Consider the following 21,793-nt stretch of genomic DNA (forward strand, 5'->3'; position numbering starts at 1 on the left):
TTTTGTCTAAAAAAGCATAATATTTGTATTTCTTTTATTTCAATGAGACTGCATATTTATTGAAAGCAATTGCCTTAGAGAGAAACTGTAATCATATATGACTGGTAGATTACTAGAAGTCCTCAAAATAATAATAAAAAAGAAGTATGTATCGTTTACGATGAGCAAAAAAGTAGTCCCTGTCGTCACAGGGGTGTGGGCGACTCACAGTGTATAAATACGCCGGGTTGTCAAACAGTAAAGTTTCAGCGGACACCTCCAGAGCAAAGTGTCACCGGGAGACAAAGTACGTCAGATATTTAGAGCTGCGGTGGCAAAAGGGGAAAAAATACCGAAACGTATGGTGAAAAACATCAAGCTCGCGAGCCCGTGGACTGTCACCTCCGCCTTGAATTCAAATTGATTATACGGGAATTAATATAGAGAGAGCAAATCAAGCTCGGACATCATCGTCATTATCAGATAGGTGAGTAACTACACGTGGTTGAAGTGGAGACATTTCTCCTTAATGTCGTTATGTGGAGCATCCTTTTGGGATGTGCTGGTGTTTTTCCACAGCTCTGTCTGTAAGGAAAGGCTGTGCTTGGCTCGGATACTGAATTGAGCGTTTGTCTGTTAGTTTTCCTCCTATTTAATGCACATTTCCAGCCGCACATCGTCTGAACGCAGCCTTATAACTGTATGTTCCGCGGATGTTTCCTCGAGGATGTTTATGCTGAGACAGGCTCTCTCATTGGTCGGTCGCATCCTCGATAGGCTGCTCAGCACTTCATTAGCTTTACAATTTAATTTCCAGTGGCATTTCTGTAAAGAAAAAAAAAACCAGAAAGAAAGAATAAAGAGGGACCCTCCACTTGCACTACCAGCTAAGTAAATGTACTCTCTGTTCCAGTGGCTTTAGTCCGACACTAATCTCCCTCTATCTCAGTTCATGCAAACCTCTTAAGATATACTTGTTGTTCATTCTTCTGTTTGCATATTTGTCTACGCTTTGGCTTTATCATTTTTATATGTAAATCAATTAAAAAGGGTGCAGAGATGTGACACAAGACAAATCTCAATATTTTGAAGCTTCTATTATGCAACTACTACCTTTCAATATCATCCTTCTAAAAGGTTTTTTGTTTTGTTTTGTTTTTTTTTCGTATTAATTGAATGTACTGAACACTGTGGGCTTTAACCTGACTCATAGCAGCAAGCACTGCTCCATAATGAGTCCATGTAAACAAACACAACACCTCTGATCCTGCTGACGCTCAGACTTACAACAACAGACCCTGCAATAATAAAACCAGCTTGTATCTGATGGGTAAAACAGGAAACTGTAGGTTATTTTGAGTCCGATTTACTAGCATCTCTACCATATGGGGTGCAAAATGCAATAGTAAAGGCACATTTCTGGATCCTTCTCTTCAATGACACTAGCTTCAAGTGAGGCGTGTTGAGATGGATTTGTTCCACAGACGGTGCGAAAAAGACGAAGCCCCCCTATTTATAGCTCTTTCCTACAACCCTTACCCCCATCTTTCTCCTTCAAAGTCATGTGAAAGGAGAGTTTGGATTTTGCCTTTACTGACTGACTGCGGCCGGGCAGCCGGCCTGCGCCAGCTTTGTCTCTAATAACACTAGAATTGTCTTTAATCTGAGCCGCCTTCCTAATCTTAGCCGCTGAATCCCCATCTGTCAGGGAGGTAAACGTGAGGAGCTGCTGTGTGTGTGTGTGTGTGTTTGTGTGTGTGTTTGTGTGTGTGTGTGCGTGTGTGTGTGCGTGTGTGTGTGTGTGTGTGTGCGCGTGTGTGTGTGTGTGTGTGTGTGTGTGTGTGTGTGTGTGTGTGTGCCTTCCTCCAGATTCGGGAGGAAGGACGAAGGTGCATGCTGGGAAGTTGTGTTCCATCCGTCAAGTGTCCTGCCATTTTCTGATTTCTGTAACAAAACACTTCCTGGTTTTGCTTTGTTTTTGTTTTTGTTTTGTTTTTTTCCCCTGTTTTTGCCGTGTCTCACGCCGTTATTTCAGTTTGCGCTCCCTTGCTGGTGAACAGATCCTGGTGAAGCGTTAACCCAGAAGCACTTCCTGGGATCACATTCAGATTATGCAGGATTTATGAAGCTGAAGAAAGGCAGCATCTGCTCTTATCCGTCAGCGCGTCTTGCATTTGATGTACTTGAAAAGGGGAAAGGTCCATTTATAGTTGCTGATTCAGGAAATGAGTCATGTTTGCCTCACAACATGCAGGCATCGGATTAATTATTTATTCTCAACACAAATAAATACAGATATGCATTCACTATTGGAATCTGTATCAACTTCCACGTATTGCAGCTCTTCTTACCTTAGCATTTTTGATGTCTTTTCTTTTTTATTTTTAAAGTACAGTGCCAGTGAGAGAGTCACACACAACATGGTGCTTATAATGTAGAGCCTTTGAAATTGCTACTTTTTGTTTCCATCAAAAGATTTTTAAAACAAAAATCGAGTGCATAAAGAGAAACTTACAAAGTTTTAACTAACCTTCACAGTCAAAACTATATTTACATACACCCCCAGTAATGTTTGTTTTAATGTCTGCACATGGTTTGTCTGCATGTTGCAGATAACTACATGATTTGCAATATTTTGACTGGATATTTAAACCCATTTATAATCACATTTTGTAGAGCTAATCTAAACTGGTCGGTGTCCTGCTGTCGACTCGGCATAGTCTGTACATTTTCAGCCCTTCCACAATCTTGATGTCAGCCTGCTTTAGCCACCAAAAACCAGTTCTGATGTGTTTGGGACGATTGACTTGTTGGAACAACCCAACTGACCCAAACTGTCACTTTTTGGGTGACAGAAAACTGAGTTAAAGTCGGAAGGAAACAAGGAATTACAAAGACATCAGTCCAGACTGGAACACCAGTGTCATTGTCCGCAGTAAAGCAAGTTTGACATTGATGATGCCAACTAAGAAATTAAGCCTCTGGTCCAAAATCGAGACCATCAAACTCTACTGGCAGGTTTAAGCCAAAGTCCTTTTTTGTTGTCTTCTGGTCAAAGCAGACCAGAGCTGACCTTTTTTGGCCACAATGACGAGGCACAAAACCAGCTGTGGTATAATAATTAGCTTCCCGTTTCTGCTGGTTGAACCAAACACTAGGCTGAAGCTCAGAGGCCTTTTCAGTCGCGACTCCGACATCACAGGACAATTTGTGATTAAGCTATTTAAAACTCACATTTTCAGTGCCTTTCAACAGTGTGAGTTTGTCTTTTCAGGCTTTGTTGTGCGTTTAATTTTGTTTCTGTTTTTTTTTTTTTCCCTATTTTATAACTACAGTGGACCCCAGCCTATTCATGGATATTTCTAAAGAATGTAACTCCAATTATTCACAGAATATTCACCTATTTGTGTATCTATTTTTGTCATGGAGCATATCTAAAATATTTTAAAGAAAATGCAGGTTGGATATTGTGTCGCTGTTACTTGACACGCTAATGGCTGCCATCTGCAAAGCAGCCAATCCAGGAGAGCCATTCATTTTCACAGACTAATATTAAGCTAATCAAATGGTCCAGCCTTGACTAACTTAAGTGAAAAGTCCTCTAAAAAAACCTTCCTACCTTTTCAGGGAGAGAAGTTTATTGTTATTATTACCAGGGTCTCCCTCTTAAATCCTGTTAAGCCCATTGGTAGCGGCTCTACTGTAGTCCACCTGTGAGCCACTTGGCTTTTCTGTTAAAATGTAAAATAACAAAAATTCAGAGGTGCACAAGCAGGCATCGTAAAAGTTTAAGAGGCCAATGGACAGGTGTGGTTTGCGTCAGTTCAGTGAATCAACTACAAACCTAGCTTAATCAGCTTTTACTGGTGTGTGTGTGTGTGTATGAAACCCTATTTAAAATAAACAACGCTTAGCCTGGTGAGGGGACAAGTGAAGCCTGGTGGCCTGCTAAGCTTATAACACGCTGGGGGAAACACTGGCTACTACCAGAATTATGTCAGAACCTTGTTATGGTGACAGAGTTGTGTAGCTTCTGTCCAAATTCAAAAGGCACTTTGTGTAGCTCAGACTTGACGAGTCTAGCACACAGGGATGTTTTATTTGTATTCTTCTGCCGAACATCAAAATCACAGTTTTCTTGTGTCTCCACAGCTGGAACGTCTAGAGAACTTAAAAACAGCCAGCAACCCACGGACCCTGCTTCTGAGAGGCCCTTGCCGATATGACGCTAAAAGAGTCAACGACTTTTCAGTGAGCCGGAGGTACGTCTGTGCTGCCTCCTTTTCAACAGCATCCTCTACCACTTTGCTCACACGACGGCACTAACCGGAAGCAACCATGCATCTAGAGGTCAAGGTGGCCCTCAACTTTATCGTGTCCTACCTTTACAACAAGCTGCCTCGTCGTCGGGCTGACCTGTTTGGTGAGGAGCTGGAGAGGATACTGGTCTCCCGCTTTGAGGGACACTGGTATCCCGAGGCCCCGCTCAGGGGATCCGCTTTCCGCTGCATCCACTTGGGGGCGCCGAGGGACCCTGTGGTGGAGCTAGCCGCCAAAAGAAGTGGACTGGACACAGAGGAGGTCCGCGCTAATGTCCCCGCGGAGCTCAGCGTGTGGATCGACCCTTATGAGGTTTCCTACCAGATTGGAGAGAAGGGGGCAGTGAAGGTGCTTTACCTGGAGGACCCTCCAGGCCTCGGTTGTGACAGCGAGAGGGCTGAGGCGGTTAACGGAGAAGGCAAAGGAGAGGCGGAGGCTGAGGAGGCCAAGAGCTTGGGATTTAATCCAGATGCTCAGGTGTTTGTGCCAATTGGAAGTCAAGCATCTCCAGCACTCATGCCGTCCCTGTCGAGCTCTCCCACACCTCTGACAGCTCAGCCTGGGCTCTTTAGCTACCCTAGCTCCAGCACACCTACTGACCCTGGCGTCCATTCATCCAACACCTCCTCCCCTTCTCCTCCCAGTGGCGGATTGCCATACCTCCCCACTCAGCAGCCGCCTCAAGCCCTCCCTCCTGCCCGTCCACAGCCCATCACCTTCACCACCGCAAGCTTCGCCGCCACCAAATTCGGTTCCACCAAAATGAAGAAGTGCACTGGAGCCGGGTCGCCGGCCAACTCCGGTGTCATTGTCCCGCCTTCGCAGAGGATGCTCTCCCGCTCTCCCACCACCATCTCGGCACCAGAGCTGCTAAAGCACAAGCCCCTGTCGCTCTCTTTGCACTCCCTTGGAGGTCCGATCCCCAGCCAGCTCTCCCCCAGCGCCAAAGAGTTCGTCTACCCAGGATCCCCGGGCTCCTTTTTCTTTGACGCAGACACCCAACCAATGCAGCCACAAGCCAGCCCCTTCCAACCCTCGCACAGCCTCGGCTCCAATCCGACCTTCGACCCGTTCGCCAGCCCTTCTCCTCAAAGCGTGGGCATCCTTAGCAGCAACGGAGGAATCCCTTATGTGGAGAAACCGTCGTTTGACGGTTTAGGAAGCTACAGCCTGCAATATCCAAACCAGTCTTTCCAGCCTGTGGTGCTGGCCAACTAAGCCTTCGTCTGGAACAAAAACACTTGGACGCAGACATGGGTGACTCCCCACTTGTTTTCAGTTTTTCTAACAAGATATCATAATGCTAACACGCATCAAGAGTGGGTTTTGCTACAGAGATTAAAAATAATGATGACACACATCTCCGTTTGTTATGTATATCTCTACATGACATTAATTTTGCCTGGACTCATTTCTGTTCTCCTTCACGTCAACATTGATGGTTAGGGGGGGAGAGTTTCTTTCTACTTTTCTTTTGTGACGTGAAACATTTATGTCCCACTCCTCCGTCTCTAGAGCAGCTTCATTTTGCACTGCACTGTCATGCTGTGAAAAAAAAGGACTTTGCCAAGTCCTGCAGGGAACGACTGCTGTGGAAAACTCAGCACTTTGCTCCGCAATCTGCTCTGCCCTACTTGCCACAAATACGCAGGAGAAGGTGGGGTGGTGTGTGTGTGTGTGTGTGTGTGGGTGTGTGCGTGTGTGTGGGTGTGTGTGTGTGTAGTCCTGCTCTGTTTTGTTGTGGTTCGACCGAGGGAAGGGTTGTTTGTCTCCGTTATCGTCGGACGCAATGCTTGTTATCAGCGGCTTGAATGAGGGGGAATGAATGATGGGCGAGCGGAGGGAAAGGGCAGCACTGGAGAACGTATTGTCTGTCAAGGGGAAATTTGCTGGAGGAAACCTTTTTGAATGTAAATGAGAAATAAATTCCAGTTTTAACAATGCTGATACCTCTAATTTAAAAAAAAAAAAAAATGCACCACACGCATCGACGCGCACGATGTTCCAGTCAGCAGAGTGTGAAGGTGAACGGGCGAGGAGCAGGAGGTTGGGGAGGGGATGCAGCAGCCCAAGCGGCGGCGGCGGATTGTGATAAATGGCTTAGCATGACTTTGACTATGAAGGAGAGGTTTTTCCTCTGCATGGAGGAAGAGGGGGAGAGAAACTTCTAGACGAGCGCGTTGCCTCTGCGTCGTCCGGGGCGTACTGGAAAGCGCGCGCGTCCCGCGTTGAAACCCAGAGCACGTTTCCGGTGAATCTGAAACACTACACTACTCTCTGCTCTCCTCTTGAAATTCTCCTGCTGTCTCCTTCTCAAGCTGTTGCAAGACTTAAAAAATAAATAAATAAAAAATCCCTGTAAAGTCCCAGGTTGCTCAGTCTTTTCTCAGCTGCAAAAAAATAAATAAATAAAATAAAGAGGGAGAGAAATAACTATGAATAAAGAACCGATGTCTGTGTGCACGGCTTTGTCGGATGTGTGGCTCTCTCTCCCAGCGTTGTATGTTGTCATTGGTTACCGCAGGGAAAGGTTAACCTCCACATGTCCAGCTGCTCAGCACTTTATCACTGGGTCTCCTGATGTCACCGCAGCCATCAGCGCCAAACCCATCGCTTACCCTCGCTTCGTCGTTGCACTTTTTTTTTTTTTTTTTTATTCAGATGACCTGAAAAACGTTGGACGGTTGTTAGATTAGCCTAACTTGCATTTCATTGTGTTGGACAGATTCCGTCAGACATTTTTTTTCCCCTTAAATATTTTTTCCTGAGTTGTTGCTATTTTACTTTTTTTGCATTATAATTTAGATTAAATTTGGCATACGGACCCAAAAATTGAAGTTTTGTTTTTTATTTATGTTGCTGTTGTTTTTGAAAAAATTCTGGATATTTTCTCTAAATTATCGGTTTAATTTCATGTTTGTTTTTTTATTCTTCTCTTCAAATGAGCCTTTGCATTTGTATCGGTTGGGGATTGTGACTCCAGGATTGTGTATATAAAGTTCTCATGTTCAGATTCTTTAGTTTTGTACGCCCTGAAGTTATCCATTCCTCCACCCCCCTTTTTCTTTTTTTTTTCGTTTGTTTCTTTGTTTGTTTAGTTTTTCTTTGGGAAACGTGTCATGAATATATGCAAACTGAGACAAAATAAAGATGTACAGAATAAAGTATTGAATGTGTATTGTACCTTGTACAGCATTTGTCTCGTAAAAGACGGGTAAATGTATTCTCTTCTTGAGTTTTGGGGTTTTTGGAAGTGAACGTTTACAGTGAGGACTGTGCAGGAAAAAGAATGCAGATATCGCTCTCTGTGCTCTCCTGGGGCAAATAGTACTATTTTACAAGTAAACCAAAAAAATCATCACACTTAAAATGATTTTTTGCTGTCCCCTTGTTTAATTTATATACATATATATCTGTACTTTCTTTAACCTAAAGTGTTTTGTCCATCTGCACTCTGACATACAGTGCTTTTTTTTTCTTTCTTTCTTTCTTTCCTCCTTTCTTTTTTGTACTTTTCTACATTGTCACATTTCAAGCTTCAATGTATTTGTGGGGTGCTTTTTGTGACGCACTTTTCAGATTTGTGTCTTTTTAAGAAAAGACAAAACTGAAGAGTCTATTGGGTATTCGCCAAAAATTACGTTGAAGTTTGTAGTGGCGAAAAACGTTAACAGGGGAACATGTAGCGAGTTGCTGTAGTCAGCTTATTGTGACTACATTCTTTGCTTGAACATGATTTATTTTGTTAGAAAAATCCCCACATTTTATTTATTTATTTATTTTTATTATTATTATTCCTCGCCGGAACCTTTTTGGGTTCTTGAACGAAAGCCATATTACCCTCCATCTTTGCGTATGCTGACGCTCGTCCTGTAATTCTGCCACCGCCCTTCAAGATTCTAGGGGGGGTTTTCTACCTCTCTGCACCCTAGAAAGCAAACCCCAGGAATTTGCTTCCAGTTTGTCGCTTGAGGTTGGAGAACATGAAGTATAAGGTGAATGTGGTCCAGATGCAATTGCCCACCCTGGTTTAAGTAGCCTGTGGGAAAGGGAAACTTTCAAATCCATGCATGTCTGAAAGAAAAGCAGAAAAATGTTATGGATTTTTCTTCACTTCTGTATTTTTGATGTGGCAAAACCTGCATTGGATGGTGTTTAAAACGCACGCTGTTCTAAAAGCAGGGTGGATAATTGATGAAGATGGAGAAGAAGAAGTTAATTTTATTTTTATTTTTTTGTATTCTGATGTCCTTTGCTTGTACCACTCTGTGCAGTTTACTTTGCACCTGGGACTATTTAATTGTGATATAAAAAAAAGAATCTTATTTTCTATGTAAACTTTAACATGTAAAAGGTAATAGATTAAGAGTTTAAATAATATATATATATATAGTGCTCTGTTTCCTCCCTGTATTTTATTATAATTTTTTTCCCCTATTTTGTATCTGACCTGTACACCCTGTAGATGTCCAATGAACCTTTCACTACCGGAAATGCAATGACCTGTTTTCTGTGCCGCCCCTTCGGGAAATGGGGGGGGAAGGGGGGTTACTACTGCAGTTTCTTATTGTATCAGATTCTTTTTTTAAGTTTATAATAAAAAACCAAGACTGGCAAAGAAGAAAAAAAAGGGCATGGAAACCAACGCGTTCTTGTCGTTCTTCTTCTTCCCCTTCTTAAAAGCTGAGTCTTTCGCCGATCAAACATTAGCTTCCTGCATGATTGATTGAAGCAGTAACGAGTCCTCTCATCGCAGTAAACAAATTCAAGCCAACGTTTGATCAATAATTCAAAGCAAAAATAAATAAATAAAAAAATAATTGAGGATTCTTGGATGGTGAGCACCCAGGTTGCTCACCAATCACCACCCACATCAGCTGGATTCGTCCCAGCAGATATTACTTTACATTTCATCAGCCAGCACTCTGTCAATCTATCAAAAAAAAAAATAAAAAAAAAAATGGCTGGGCTCGTTGATCTGAGGGAAGCGCTGCAGACCAAAATGTACGGGTGAAAACATCAACATGCAAAACATGGAGGCAAGTTTTTTCGCCCTCCCTCCTTTCCTTATCCATCTGGTTTGCCTTCAGTTCTTTTCTCCCAAACCTCACCACACGCGCACACACACACACACACACACACACACACACACATACACACACACATCCCGCTTGTCTTTGAGGCTGCTGCTGTTATGCAACGCGGCTCCGCCGTGTGTGCCGATGTGATCATTACGCAACATCTCCTACTCCTCTGGAATACTGATGAGCGGCGAGCGCCGACACCAGGGAGGACATGGACGAAAAAACAGAGAAGAAACGGCTTCCCGAAAGGATAAATGTGACCCCATGTCGGATGTGTGTGCTCGGGATGATTGCGCTTCGCAGAAAAGCGTTCGGGATGAAACCTTAGTCCGCCTTACAAAACTGTTTCTTTGTTGTTTCTCAGTAGCAGGGGCGGCTCGAAGTTGAACAGGGCCCCCGAGCCCAACGCACTTCCAGCTTGGCTGTTTACACACTATTCCACTGAAGACGATGTTTTTAAAGAGTCAACTACACTCAAAAACGTGTGACTGGGATAAATTAATATTTACAAAAAAATATAACTAAACTAAACTTAACTAAAAAAAAAAGTGTGTGTAGCTTTGCATATTATTACGTTGCTTTAATAAAAATTGTAACTGCATTTTACGTATTTAAAAACTAGTAACTCAAAATTATTATTAAAAGTAGAGTTGAATTGTATTTTATCAATATTAAATTATACCCCCACTCCCTGGTTTTAATTGCCAAATAATTTCCTCTCTAAGAATTGCACCATGTAAGCATAATTAAATCAGTCGGTTTTTACTTAAAGTTCAAGTTCTAAAAATCTATTGAATTATATTGTTTGTTGTCAGACTTTTTTTTTACTAAACAATTGTCACACTTTTACCCCATGTGGTGAGTCAACAAGGAATACCTTAAACTGTTTGACAAATCGGTAAATTAGCTTTATTCATTAAGGAAACTGTGTGCGGTAAAACATTTATGAGGAGGCAGAATAAATTGTTGCAATCAGAGTTGTCACTGGTTTAATTAGAAGTCCTCACAGGCACATTTGATCCGGTGAAATCACAACCGGAGTCCACATGTCATTAAATTCCACTTTATTTTATATGCATATAACAAGGTACAGTTACATATTATGACAGCTGCATGTATCAGATAGTGGGATTACAAAAACATGTTTATAAAAAAAAAAAAAAAAAAAAGAGAGAAGAAAGCAAAAAACACATTGAAACATTTGACGATTTCTTTTCCCAGGAGCGCTACGACAAGTAAACAATAATATTGAATTGATTCAGATTTTGCATTCCAGCCTGGTTACCGGGTGGAACTTGTTCATATTTGAGAAATTAAACTCAGCTCCAGATTTTCAACTAGTAGCATTACTGTCTTATTGTGTGTCCTCTCTTTGGAACATCTTGGAAAACGTTCAAGATCTTGATCACAAAACGATAAAAGATTTGGTTAAAGACGGAGGATCGATGTGTGGCAATAATCGACTATTTTCCTTTCCTGAAAAATAATACAAGCTGCCAGTTGAGTATCTTTAACATGTTTTAATCTCATGTCATTTCTTACATTATAAGTTATTTTTTAAGGTGCTTCACATCAGAACAAAAGAGACAGCTACATGCTGTGCGTAACATATTTTTATATTTTTATTTTATACTAAAAGCGCCTGTAATGGCATTAAATTTCAACCCCCCCCCCCCTTTTTTTTTTTTTCAGAGAAACGTGTTTTCCATTAAGTGGGAAAAACAAAATGTTTGCACTGTCCAAAAGGCATAAAGGAAAACACACGCTGCTCTGAAAATGTCTTTTATACTACGCCACCGAGAACGTCATTACCCTTTATGAAAACACAGAAAGCACCGACTGATCCAGTGTATACTGTTGACATAATTCAATTTGCAGCAAATCGAAGTCAACTCTTAGAATAGTTAGAAAAAAGATACCGCTTTCAGCTGAGACAGATGGTGCTGTTGTGCCCATCATAAGCAGCAGAGGACTTTTTAAATTATCATTATTGTTGTTTTTTTTGTTTGTTTGTTTTACAGAGTAAGTATCTCAGGCATCCAAAAACACATCCTATATTTAGTGATGGTTTTTACAGACATAAGTACACTTGGTGTGACACTTACAAGAGAAAATAAAGACAAGCTTTACTGGATTTCATGCATTAGGATTCTTAAGGAAAGAAGACCAAAAACTGGAAGCACGACGACTTGGGGACATTTCTATTTAGTACGTCATTTAGCAAGTTTTTACACATAACATCGTTACTTAAAATTAAACAGGCATTACATAACAGAGTATTATTGCCACATTAATTATCTTTCCAGGAGTACGGTGAGAAGGAGCCCAAACCAGCCGATTACAAAATGTAGAAACCCCTAACAGTCTGTGATGCGGAATTAGAAACAGGTTCGGCCATTTTAGCAAAAGGGAATTTAAACAAAGTTTGCCCCATTAAGTACTAGCCTGCCGCTTATGTGCTTTCTACTTCAGCCAAGCCAACTTTAGCTCCACTAAAATGTATCCAATCGGAATCGGAAGTAGAGTGGCCAGGCTAAGTCACTGCTTTGGGCCCCCAGGCCAGCAGGGGGCCCCCAAGAGCCCTTTCACTATCACACTAATTCCAGCTGATAGAAGTCAGAAGCCAATGTTTACAGTCATGTTTATGAGAAATCCTGACTTTTACACGAGCAGTAGTTAGAGTTTTAAGCTGAAGAGAACTTTCAAAGTTTTAAATTTTCAAATTAATTTCAATCATGTTTTTATATATGTAAAAAAAAGAAATATACATTTAGTTTCATAGCTATGTTGGAGTCGCAATTTAAAACTAATGATGTGTTTTTAATAGCTTTACATTTTTAAAATGACCTTAAAGTTGTTTTATTTTTTAAAAACAACATACAAAATGTGTTATGTCTTCATACAAGGGGAAATTTAGTTTGATGGTCATGCTAGCAATTTATTGCTGCTAATTTAATAATTTCTATTTCATTATAAGTCGTAATACATCTGATTTTTAAAATTCTATAAGGTTTTTTTAAAATAAAATTTTAAGACATTTTTTAAAAAACATTTGAGGTGGAGCTCACATTCATGCACAATTCAGTCTCTACCAGCCAGATTGTCAAATTAAATGTCTTTTAATTATGCTTGTGAGTCTTAATTGCAAGAGGGGCCTTGTGTCAAGTTCTACTAAAAACCTTGGACTGGCCCTGGTAGGACACGCTGAATGAGGTAAAGCAGAGCGTTATATATCCAGGAGGAAAAAACAGACATTTAGAAATCTGTTTGAAAAACATCCAAAAACAGTTTATCCATTGAATTCCCTGCTCGGTCATTGGTTTTCATAGTATAGCTGTTTCTTGAAGAATGAAAAAACTGGTTTCGTACACCACAATTAACAGATGTGTTATTACCATCAGTAAGAATACAGCACTCGTTATTTGGCAAACATTAGGATATTATTGGTTTAACAAAGACACCTTTCATAGTCCCTGTCTTAGGAAAACAAAATCATATTATTTACAAGCACGCGGGCTCTGGGCCCTGGCTACATGTTTAGGGGGGAAAAAAGAGAAGAAATCAATCCCGTGTCACGACACCTTTGGTGGGGAGATAGTGACTCTAGCGCCCTCTACTTGCAGTGTGCAGTAAAATAAACATCTCTACGTTTTAACATACCCCTCCACGAATGAGGGCCTCTGAGTTCGTCAAGCTTTGACCGTCTGGTTGACATAAAAATTGACTTTTCTTTCTTGATTTGTAAAGTCTTCATTTTTATACAACTCGGAATTTATTAGACTTCAACACCCTCTTATAATCCTCTATGAGGAGCTACTGTTTTTATCCTCCTTCTGCGGTTTAAAAGTGAGCTAGGCGGCTAACGGCTACCTCTTCTCACACAGCTAATGTGTGTGTGTGTGTGTGTGTGTGTGTGTGTGTGTGTGTGTTTTAAGAGGAAAAAGTGCAATGATGAGTTACACACACTAAGCACACACAAAAACACGACGTGTACACGGGGAAGAACTGGGACTGAAGCCCGCCGATAGCAGCCTGCCCTGCTAGCAGTACCGGCATGAAGCTAACTCCGGCTCGTTTAATTAGCCTGATTGAGCCTGTCCACGACTTGGTCCTCCAAGAAGCAGTGTGTGGTGATAAAAACCGAAGTGTGTGTGTGTGAGAGAGAGATAGAGAGAGATTATGCTGCACCAGCTTTCCTCTTTTTGTACACTATGACTTTTTCCACACCCCCAATCGACCACTTCTTTCAGTGTAGGAGCCAGGCGCTCTCCACAGGCCTTCCTGCGACCACCGCTCCCGTCGCACCCCCATCACCTGACAGCGTGTGTCCAAACCTCCAGCATCATCACGTCAGCTGGCGCTCGACCGGAGGTCGGTGAAGACAACATTGCAAATTTAGGTTTGTGTCTCGTGTTGGGATTCTGCGGGGAAGGGAGTTCTGCTTCTGTCTCGTTGGATTCTAGATTTCTTTTTATTTCGTTCTTCTTTTTTCGTCGCCGTTTCTTTTCTACTTTTTTCTGATTTGTTTTTGTGTTTTACAGAGGCCCATACTTGGCCTCGTAGCGGGCCACGATGTTCTTGCAGCGGCCGCAGTCCTTGCGCAGCTCAGCAACCTGCTGCCTCAGCGCGGCGTTTTCCCGCTCCAGGAAGGAAGCCCGCACCGTGATCTGGTTCTCTTTCAGTCGCCGCGCGTCGCGGGAACGCTTTGCTGCCAGGTTGTTCTTCTTCCTCCTGGACCAGTATTTATCATCCTGGCGGAATTAGTGAAAAACATAAGGACTCAAAGTTAACGACTGGATGCTTCTCGCATTTTACCAATCATGAGTGTATGATAGGGTTCGCACTGTATGTATGTAACTGAATCTGAAAAGTATGATGGCACAGTAGTGGATAGTAAATAGAAAAAAAAGAGGAGACTCTCAAAAACTTTCTGGAAAAAAATGGAAAATTTCTGAGTCTGAGTAGTCAGAAATTTGCTAGAAACAACTCAGAAACTTTGAGATTGATCTAAAAAATTTCCCCCAAAAAATTACATTTTGGAAATTTTCAGATTTTCTAATTTTTTTCCAGAAAGGTTCTGAGATTAATCTAAAAATAATCTTAGTTTTTTAATAGTATTTTTTTTTTCATTTTTAAATTTAAATGTCTAAGACTATTCTCTTTTTTTCTGAGTTTGAAAAGTTGAAAATTTTTCAAATTTTGAGAATAATCTTGTAAATTTTCCAAAATTTGTTCTGCAATTTCATATTTCCGACAATTTTTCCGAGTTTTTCCAGGAAACATTTTTTTAGATTAATATTTTTTCTAGTAAATTTCTTACTTTTTAATCTCAGAAATTTCAGTTTTTTCTAGAACATTATATGACGTCCCTAATTTGCCGTCATGAAATTAAAATTCTAGTGATCATACAATGCCAATTGGTTTTGACAAGTAAATTGAACTAATTATAACAACTAAACAAAGACTGAAGATAATTGGTCATATTAAACAACAATAACTCAAAAGTTGTTCCATTTCCAGGCAAACAAGCTAAAAAACCCCCCAAAAAAACATGTTGGCTTTCTTATTAAACTCTTCTAAACTCTGGCCCATAAAAAAGACCACCTGTTTTTAGATTTAGGGAAGCCATATTTGGATCTAGCCTACCTTTTGCTCGTCAGGAACAAACACTTTCTTTGCTTTTTTGATCATGGGCTGGGGCTTCAGCTCCTCGTCTGAGAACTTGTGCTTGCGGGGGTTGAACAGCTCTCCCCCAGGAACGCTGGACAGGACCAGGTCTGTGGGGTCCGGCTGGAAGTTGACGTCCACCTCGATGGCGTCTGGGTCGATGGGGGAGGGCGTGTTTCGTTCTGCACCTTTACTGTCTGCGGGTTCAGAGGGAAACACTGAGTCGGGAGGCAAGAGATCAAATGATGTCAAACATATCGATGTTTACGAAAAATCAACAGAGGATTAAATTAGTCATTGCCTTCCACTGTGAAATTGAGATACGATATGCACTAAATAACATAACTAAAGTGGAAGTAGAATGATGAATGGCTAATAAAATGTTTTAAAACTGAAAATGTGAAACCTGTGGCATACCTTCAACTAAATCTCCACATTTCACACAGGAGCCATTTTGTTTTTCTCTGTCGTGTAAAATTAACATAAAATACATTGAAGTTGATTTGTAACGTGACAAAACGTAATGGGGGAAAACGATACAGGAATGAATAGTTTAGCAAGGCTCTGTATGTAAAACTACATCGTCAATATGTGTTAGTACTTTGAGTGACTTGTCCTTTTTCTAATATGGTAACCAGCCGTAGTTTGTTATTTAATCTACTTTACGTCTAATTTTTGATATCTCCTTTTGTAAATAATTTCAGATTCAGAGCTTAGTGTAATAACCGCCTTATTTGGTGGAAGTTTGAACGCTGTAGACTGACTGGCCGCTGATTTGACTATTTGGCTATTTACGTATGCAAAGGGACTCCGTGCACCAAAGTGAAACCTACAAGGAGATGTCGGTCTACAAGTACAGGAAAAATTCCAGCTTTCACTATTTATGGAACTAAACTGTAGTTTTCTGCTCAGTCTAATTCAGGATCTATAGAAGAGGAGTAAATCCAAACAGTAAGAAATAAATGAAGGATTCCATCACTTGCCTGTTTTCTTCCCTTTCACTTCTGCTGGAGCTTCCTCAGTCAAAGCTTCCTCTTCTTGTCCCTCCTCCTCCTCCTCCTCCTCCTCCTCCACTTCTTCTTCTTCGTCTTCTTCTATTTTGGCGGGCAGTAACGTTGTGACCGTCACGGTTTCCTCTGCATCCGAAGGGGCGTCGGAGGGAGGCGCGGCGGGCGGTGCTGAGGCAGGGACTTTGGCGGCGGTCGGAGAGGCAGAGACTGGTGCAGCGGGAGCCATGGCGACGGCCTTGGGAGCGGGTTTGCCTTTGGTTTCCACGGAGGCCAGAGTCCTCTGTAGCTCCTCTTCCTCCAGGCTCACCGGGATCCCGTTCTCCAGGAGAAACTCGTCCAGGTCCATGTACTCCAAGTGGAACGTCTCGCCGTCGTAAGGAATGGTCTTCTCCCAGATGGCTGGGGTCAGGGAGGCCGACGCTCCTGCACCGCCTCCACCACCTCCTCCTCCTCCACCTCCTGCTCCTCTAGAGCCTCCACCAGCACTGGAGGCCACACCACCTCCTCCATCCACATCCTCCGATGAGCACTGCTTCTCCTTCTCTAACTCTGCGTAAAGAGCAAAAGAAAAAAGTGAAAGTTATTAAGCCAGTGGAGATCAAAGATCACTTTAAATCTCAGAACAGCTCACCATAAACATTACAGTCATTACTTCATTTTAAATGCTTTTCTTATAATTATGATTTATATGTTATTTATTAAAGACTGCCATTACATGGAGTGTCAGTGAGGAGATTCAGTACATTTAATACGGCCAGCCTTGGCTCCTCGTTTTGGACAGTGATGCTTAATCGAATGATTTGACTGGACCGTTTTAAACCACTTCTATCAGCAGGAATGTTGAAAATATTTGATTGTGAAATCGGTCCAGTCCAGTCTGTCCTGCTTCACATCACAAACCGTGTTCATGCGTTCTATGATTTCCAAAGTTTTCTTAAAGAAGTAAAAAAAACAAACAAACTACTTCATCTTTTGATGGAAATGTACAGGATACAGAACAAGAAAACTTGGTTAAGGGAGGGTTTTGATTAAAAAGATGAGCAAGGAATGGTGTGACGCTGCCTGGTGTGACGTCACTACACACATGGGCGATCTGGCGCTCAGAAAGGTCAATTTTATCTTTGTGGGACACGCTTTAAAGCAAAACATTAAAAGAAAAATGACAGTTTGTTTCATTGGTGACAAACTAGCGCATTTAGCAGAAAGGTCCGACCGTCGGCTTTAATAAGTATGCAATTTCTGTTTCTAACTGTACACACATGCACAGCAGCAGAGGTGTATTTAAACATGAACAGGAAGTGGGTGGTGTCACATACAGTCAAAAACCGTGTAAATAAAGGAGGGTCCCAATCAAATAGTTTGTCAGTGACGCTTGCCGGAGAGAGCGGAACATTACAGCATGGGCCGTCACGGAAGTCAGATCATGGACCTTCCGCATAAATAGCCTTAGACACAAAGCGACACAGTCTGAGCTGAGAAAATCAAATGGAACATTTCAAGTATGAGTTGGATAAAACAGCCAAGCCGTTTCTCCCTCTGGAAGCGTCCTTACAGAGTGGTTTTATTGGCTTCAGAGCGACCCAGAGAAGTGGGAACTTTTTGTTCTTTTGACGCGTCCCCCCTCCCCAACCCCAGACTCAGATGAAACAGGCTTTGAGCAACACATGGCACACAAGCCACTCCATCACCAACGCCGTTATACTAACAACGCACACATAATGATCCCTAAGTAGCACACGAGAAGTGTGTGCGTGAACTAGTTCTGTTACCTTAAAATAAAAGCCCTGTAAAACTCCTTAAATTGACACCGGCAGCTTACCGTCGTCTCCTTCCTCCAGGATATTAGGAGGTGGGATGTCCATGATCTTCTTTAAAACAAAAGGGTAGGACTTCTGAGGAGCCGCTGCGGCTGGGAGCGCCAATGCCACCTCGGCTTTGCCAGGCATTGTTCCGTGCCAAGGCTACGGGCAGACGAAGACTGAGTTGGCCGCTAATGCTGGGTCCAGAACCACGGTGATAAAAAGCCCTCCACACAAATTCCCACTTTTTCTTCAACCACTGCTAATGCTGGACCTTCTTTATCAATAATAAGACGTGTCTAATAGGCTTCACAACCGTCTCGTTCTGCGTACCCACCGAGCGCGCTCATTGGATATTCATGAGCGCGCGTCCCGCCTACTGAGGGGAAATAGTAGGAGCTGATTGGTTGTCGCTGCTTTTGAACATGAATATGCATCAGTGTCTCATTTTTGTTGTGGGAGCTACTCTGTCTTACAGGTAATAAACGCTGAAAGATAATGTACATGGAATAATATCACGAACCACGTGTACAAATTGTAAGAATATGTAGATATCTGAACATGGTTGTTGTTTTTTTTCAATAAAAATAGCGCTAAAAACAAAAATATAAACTCACTAGACTGGACAAAACCCGCAGAGATAATGAGAGAAAAATAAATTAATTAATTAAAGCTGTTTGCGTGTGGCGTGCAGCCAAGGTTGCAAGTCAGCAGCTCTCCCAAAAACACAGGCTGTCTGCTGTGACTTCTCTCTCAAGAACGGGACACTCGTGGACAAACACGTGCGGCCCGCCCTCGCCTTCGCTCACGTGAAAGCGCAAGCTGTCGAGGGGGCGTGGCTTCAGATCCTCCGCACGTGTGGGAAAAGGAGAACAGCAGCAAGGACGCGCGTGCTCACGGATTAAAAACAACCAGGCCAGCGCGAGGACACTGGAAGAGCACAACAGACGTCATTCACTTACTAACTTTTTATTTATTTTTTGTTTTGAAATTTATGTTCGCAGATTTGTTTCTAGTTCCCGAAAATGAAAACATTCGACTTTGAATTTAAAGTGCGGACGCTCACGTTTTCACACACCTTTCTGCTCGTCACGGGTATTCAACCCACCTTCACTGCCTGTATCCGTTTACGCCATTAATAATAGCTGCCTGATAAACAAGCTGCTAGTCCAGGCTGAAAGGAGGCCAGGAAATTCCCCAGGCAGCAGCTGGTTCATGAATGCCACGCAGAGCAATGTGGCCTGTAAACCATGCCGTCTTCATAACACCACGCGATCAGATAACACCAGAACCTGTTTCAAAAGGTTTCAATAGGTGATCCAAATCTATGGAAGCCTTTTACTGTTTTAAGACATTTAATGCCAGAAAAAGTGCAGCCAGTGTGAATCAGAGTTTTGTCCACCTGAGTCAAGCTAACACCGGCAGGCCTCCCAGCCTGCACACTGCTAGCCAGCTGGCTAAAACGAAGCTTTACGGCCTTCTTTTTGCTTACAAAAAATACAATATTTCTGCTTTAGAGAAACAGTAAGGGTGCTGAAACTATATAAGCATCTGCCTTCGCTCTTATTAAAGGGAATGCTGTTGTAAAACTGCAGTTGCCAAACAACAGCTAACATATCTGTGAAGCATCAGAATGCAGGCTAGTTAATTGACTAACATCAACGTCTCATACTTGTATTACTTAATAAATGTAGAACAAATAAAAAGCTAGGAGCTATTAAAAATTGTGGGAAACTGTTTCATATTTTTACCCGGTATACAAATGTTAAGGATAGCATTACTGTAAAGAAATTTGAGAAGAAGCGACTTGATCATTGCATTCATAGTAATGAAATCCGCATTGACATTTTAAAGACAAGAATAATGAAGATCTGCTGATGATTGTGGGGAAGATTTGGGCTATTTCAGGTGAGCGATTTAATCAATTCCCAGCAGCATTTTTTCACGAACCCTTCAGAAGCATCACTTGTACTCCAGTGACATTTCTCCTCTTTTTTTTCTTGTTCTTTACACAATTCTTCAGTCTCACGGTAGCAGAAAAGAAAAGTATGCAGTTTGCTTTTCTGCAGGGCAAGAGTGAGTGATAACACTTAGAATGAAAAGGGGGGGAGGTGTTGCATTTATAACTACTGGTGTTTACTGAAAAGTTAAAGATTCCCTCTTCCAACTGCTTAACAAGACTGCGTGACAGAAATATGGTTGCCTTCGTTAAACCGAGTATAAAGAACAGCAGCAGAATATAATACCTAGTTCTACTTCTAAAGCATATTACTTTCTCTGCGCAGCATGTGTGCAGCTTGGCAGATGATGTGACAATCTGCCATATTGAGGGTTAAGAGAACCGTTTGAAGAGAACAGCAGTGCTGCCTTTGGACTTAGCAACACGGGGAGCTATCCAGTGCTGAAACGGCCCTGCACTGCATACTTTTAAAAACATTCCTAATCACTCTGACAATTGTTGCAATGTGTTTCACTGGATCTCAAAAAACAGAAGCAGCTGGTGCTATTCATTCATACGTTTTCCGTTTTGTAATCCTCGGAGACATCAAATAATGAGAGGATCAATTCACACACATAGATATAGTCTCAGTACCCAAGCAAAAGACAACAATGTGGGTTTTTTAAACTTCAAACTAACTGATAAAGTGTGATGTCTGCAAAATACTTTGTTTTTTTGTTTGTTTGTTTGTCTTGGGTTTTTTGGGGGGCTACAGATTACAGGAATCTGAAAGTTGCAGAGCAAATGAATGACTTATCTGACCGTCGTAATGTTCAGAAGAGTGTGATTTTGAAAAGTTAACTTTGAGTAGAAATCAAACACAAAGTGTAGCCCGAGTGAAGGCTGTTTCTGTTTTGTTGCATCAGCTTCGGGTGGCCATGTTGTCACCATAAGCTGAAAGATTGCAATCTGGTAATGTCACGGCAGGTCATGAGGAGAGGACGTATTTGCACACTTCTAAGTGAGCCACACTCAATACTCACCTGCGTCTGTTGCACTGTGAACTAATGAATCGCAGATTATTTCCCAGTACAGTATAAATCTTTGTTTTAATTTATTTTTTTACTTAGACCTTATGAGCGCAAACTGCATCAATTTCAAATCACAGAAAACAACAAGAAAAAAAATATTTAGACCGTCACAAAGTAATGTCACCATCATGATTGTTTAAAATTAATAATTTCTGGTTATATGGAGATACTTAACGCAACCCTTTACAAGTAATGTAAATAGTAGAAGTCTAACATAAAAGTGTATAGTTAGGCTTTACAGAACCCCGCAGTATGAGTATAGCTCCACTTAAAATGGCATTAAAACGTTTAAAGTAGGCTATAAAGAAAAAAACATAGATCGATGCAAACTTTTTATGAATGAAATAATTAACAAACAGCATTAAAAAAACAACTCACCGATCTCATCAAAAGCTGGTAAAGAGAAGGGATAGTCAGCCAGGGCTTTTAGGAGATCAGGAATCTCGCTTCTCTCTCCAAAGAGGATTTCACTCATTGCTGACATGATGGACTGTGACGCACCTGCTCTTGTCGACAAGAAAAGAAACTCCCAACAAAAATAACAAAAACTGCTCCCACTCAGAAGAAGATCCTCAAAATACGAAGCAACCTCAGTATATGCGCTCTGCAAGTCACTTCTATCACTTTTCACTAACTTCTCTGCATCACAGGGACGCCCGCATGTCTCCAAGTATTATGGATTTAATGAGTGGCAGAAGCCACGCCCCCGAACTCCGCGGGTTCGGCAGCGCGGCCTTTCAGTTGAGCTGGAGAGCCAATCAGAAAGCGGGAGGCGGGTCATCAGAGCAACAACAAACAACAGGATTTTATAGACTGGAAGCTGGGTTCTGTACACCATGCACGTCTGCACGTGCGGTCCACAGCAGGGCTTCATTAGGGGCGAGCAGTGACTCCTAGTGGCCGA

General features: G+C 41.9%; 2 protein-coding genes across 3 annotated transcripts; one reads left to right on the forward strand and one right to left on the reverse strand.

Annotated features, from left to right (window-relative positions):
• Positions 1–213: 213 nt before the first annotated feature.
• LOC122822190 (protein Tob2) lies at positions 214–7,482 on the forward strand. Its single transcript, XM_044100659.1, has 2 exons — positions 214–466; positions 4,132–7,482. Exon 2 carries the CDS (start codon positions 4,318–4,320, stop codon positions 5,515–5,517), a length of 1,200 nt encoding a protein of 399 aa, XP_043956594.1. The 5' UTR covers positions 214–466; positions 4,132–4,317; the 3' UTR covers positions 5,518–7,482.
• A 2,948-nt stretch (positions 7,483–10,430) lies between these two features.
• On the reverse strand, positions 10,431–21,553 carry tefb (TEF transcription factor, PAR bZIP family member b). 2 transcript variants are annotated; one of them, XM_044100662.1, is made up of 4 exons: positions 21,268–21,553; positions 16,034–16,609; positions 15,030–15,247; positions 10,431–14,134 (listed from the first exon to the last, which is right to left on the reverse strand). In XM_044100662.1, the coding sequence occupies exons 1-4, from the start codon at positions 21,371–21,373 to the stop codon at positions 13,919–13,921; spliced, it is 1,116 nt and encodes a 371-aa protein (XP_043956597.1). In that variant the 5' UTR covers positions 21,374–21,553; the 3' UTR covers positions 10,431–13,918. The 2 variants fall into 2 exon arrangements, with proteins under 2 accessions (XP_043956597.1, XP_043956596.1); XM_044100661.1 differs by lacking the exon at positions 21,268–21,553 and adding an exon at positions 17,880–18,398.
• Between the last annotated feature and the right edge of the window lie 240 nt (positions 21,554–21,793).

The sequence above is a fragment of the Gambusia affinis genome, linkage group LG19 (assembly GCF_019740435.1).
Source record: "Gambusia affinis linkage group LG19, SWU_Gaff_1.0, whole genome shotgun sequence".
Classification (NCBI taxonomy): Eukaryota; Metazoa; Chordata; class Actinopteri; order Cyprinodontiformes; family Poeciliidae; genus Gambusia; species Gambusia affinis.

Excerpts from the sequence above, each read along its gene's own strand:
- LOC122822190 (XM_044100659.1), top strand. The coding sequence starts at position 4,318 with ATGCATCTAGAGGTCAAGGTGGCCCTCAACTTTATCGTGTCCTACCTT.
- tefb (XM_044100661.1), bottom strand. The coding sequence starts at position 18,006 with ATGCCTGGCAAAGCCGAGGTGGCATTGGCGCTCCCAGCCGCAGCGGCT. Across the intron at positions 16,610-17,879 it reads CCTGGAGGAAGGAGACGACG|AGTTAGAGAAGGAGAAGCAG; the intron begins GTAAGCTGCCGG and ends CTCTTTACGCAG. Across the intron at positions 15,248-16,033 it reads AGTGAAAGGGAAGAAAACAG|ACAGTAAAGGTGCAGAACGA; the intron begins GCAAGTGATGGA and ends CTGAACCCGCAG.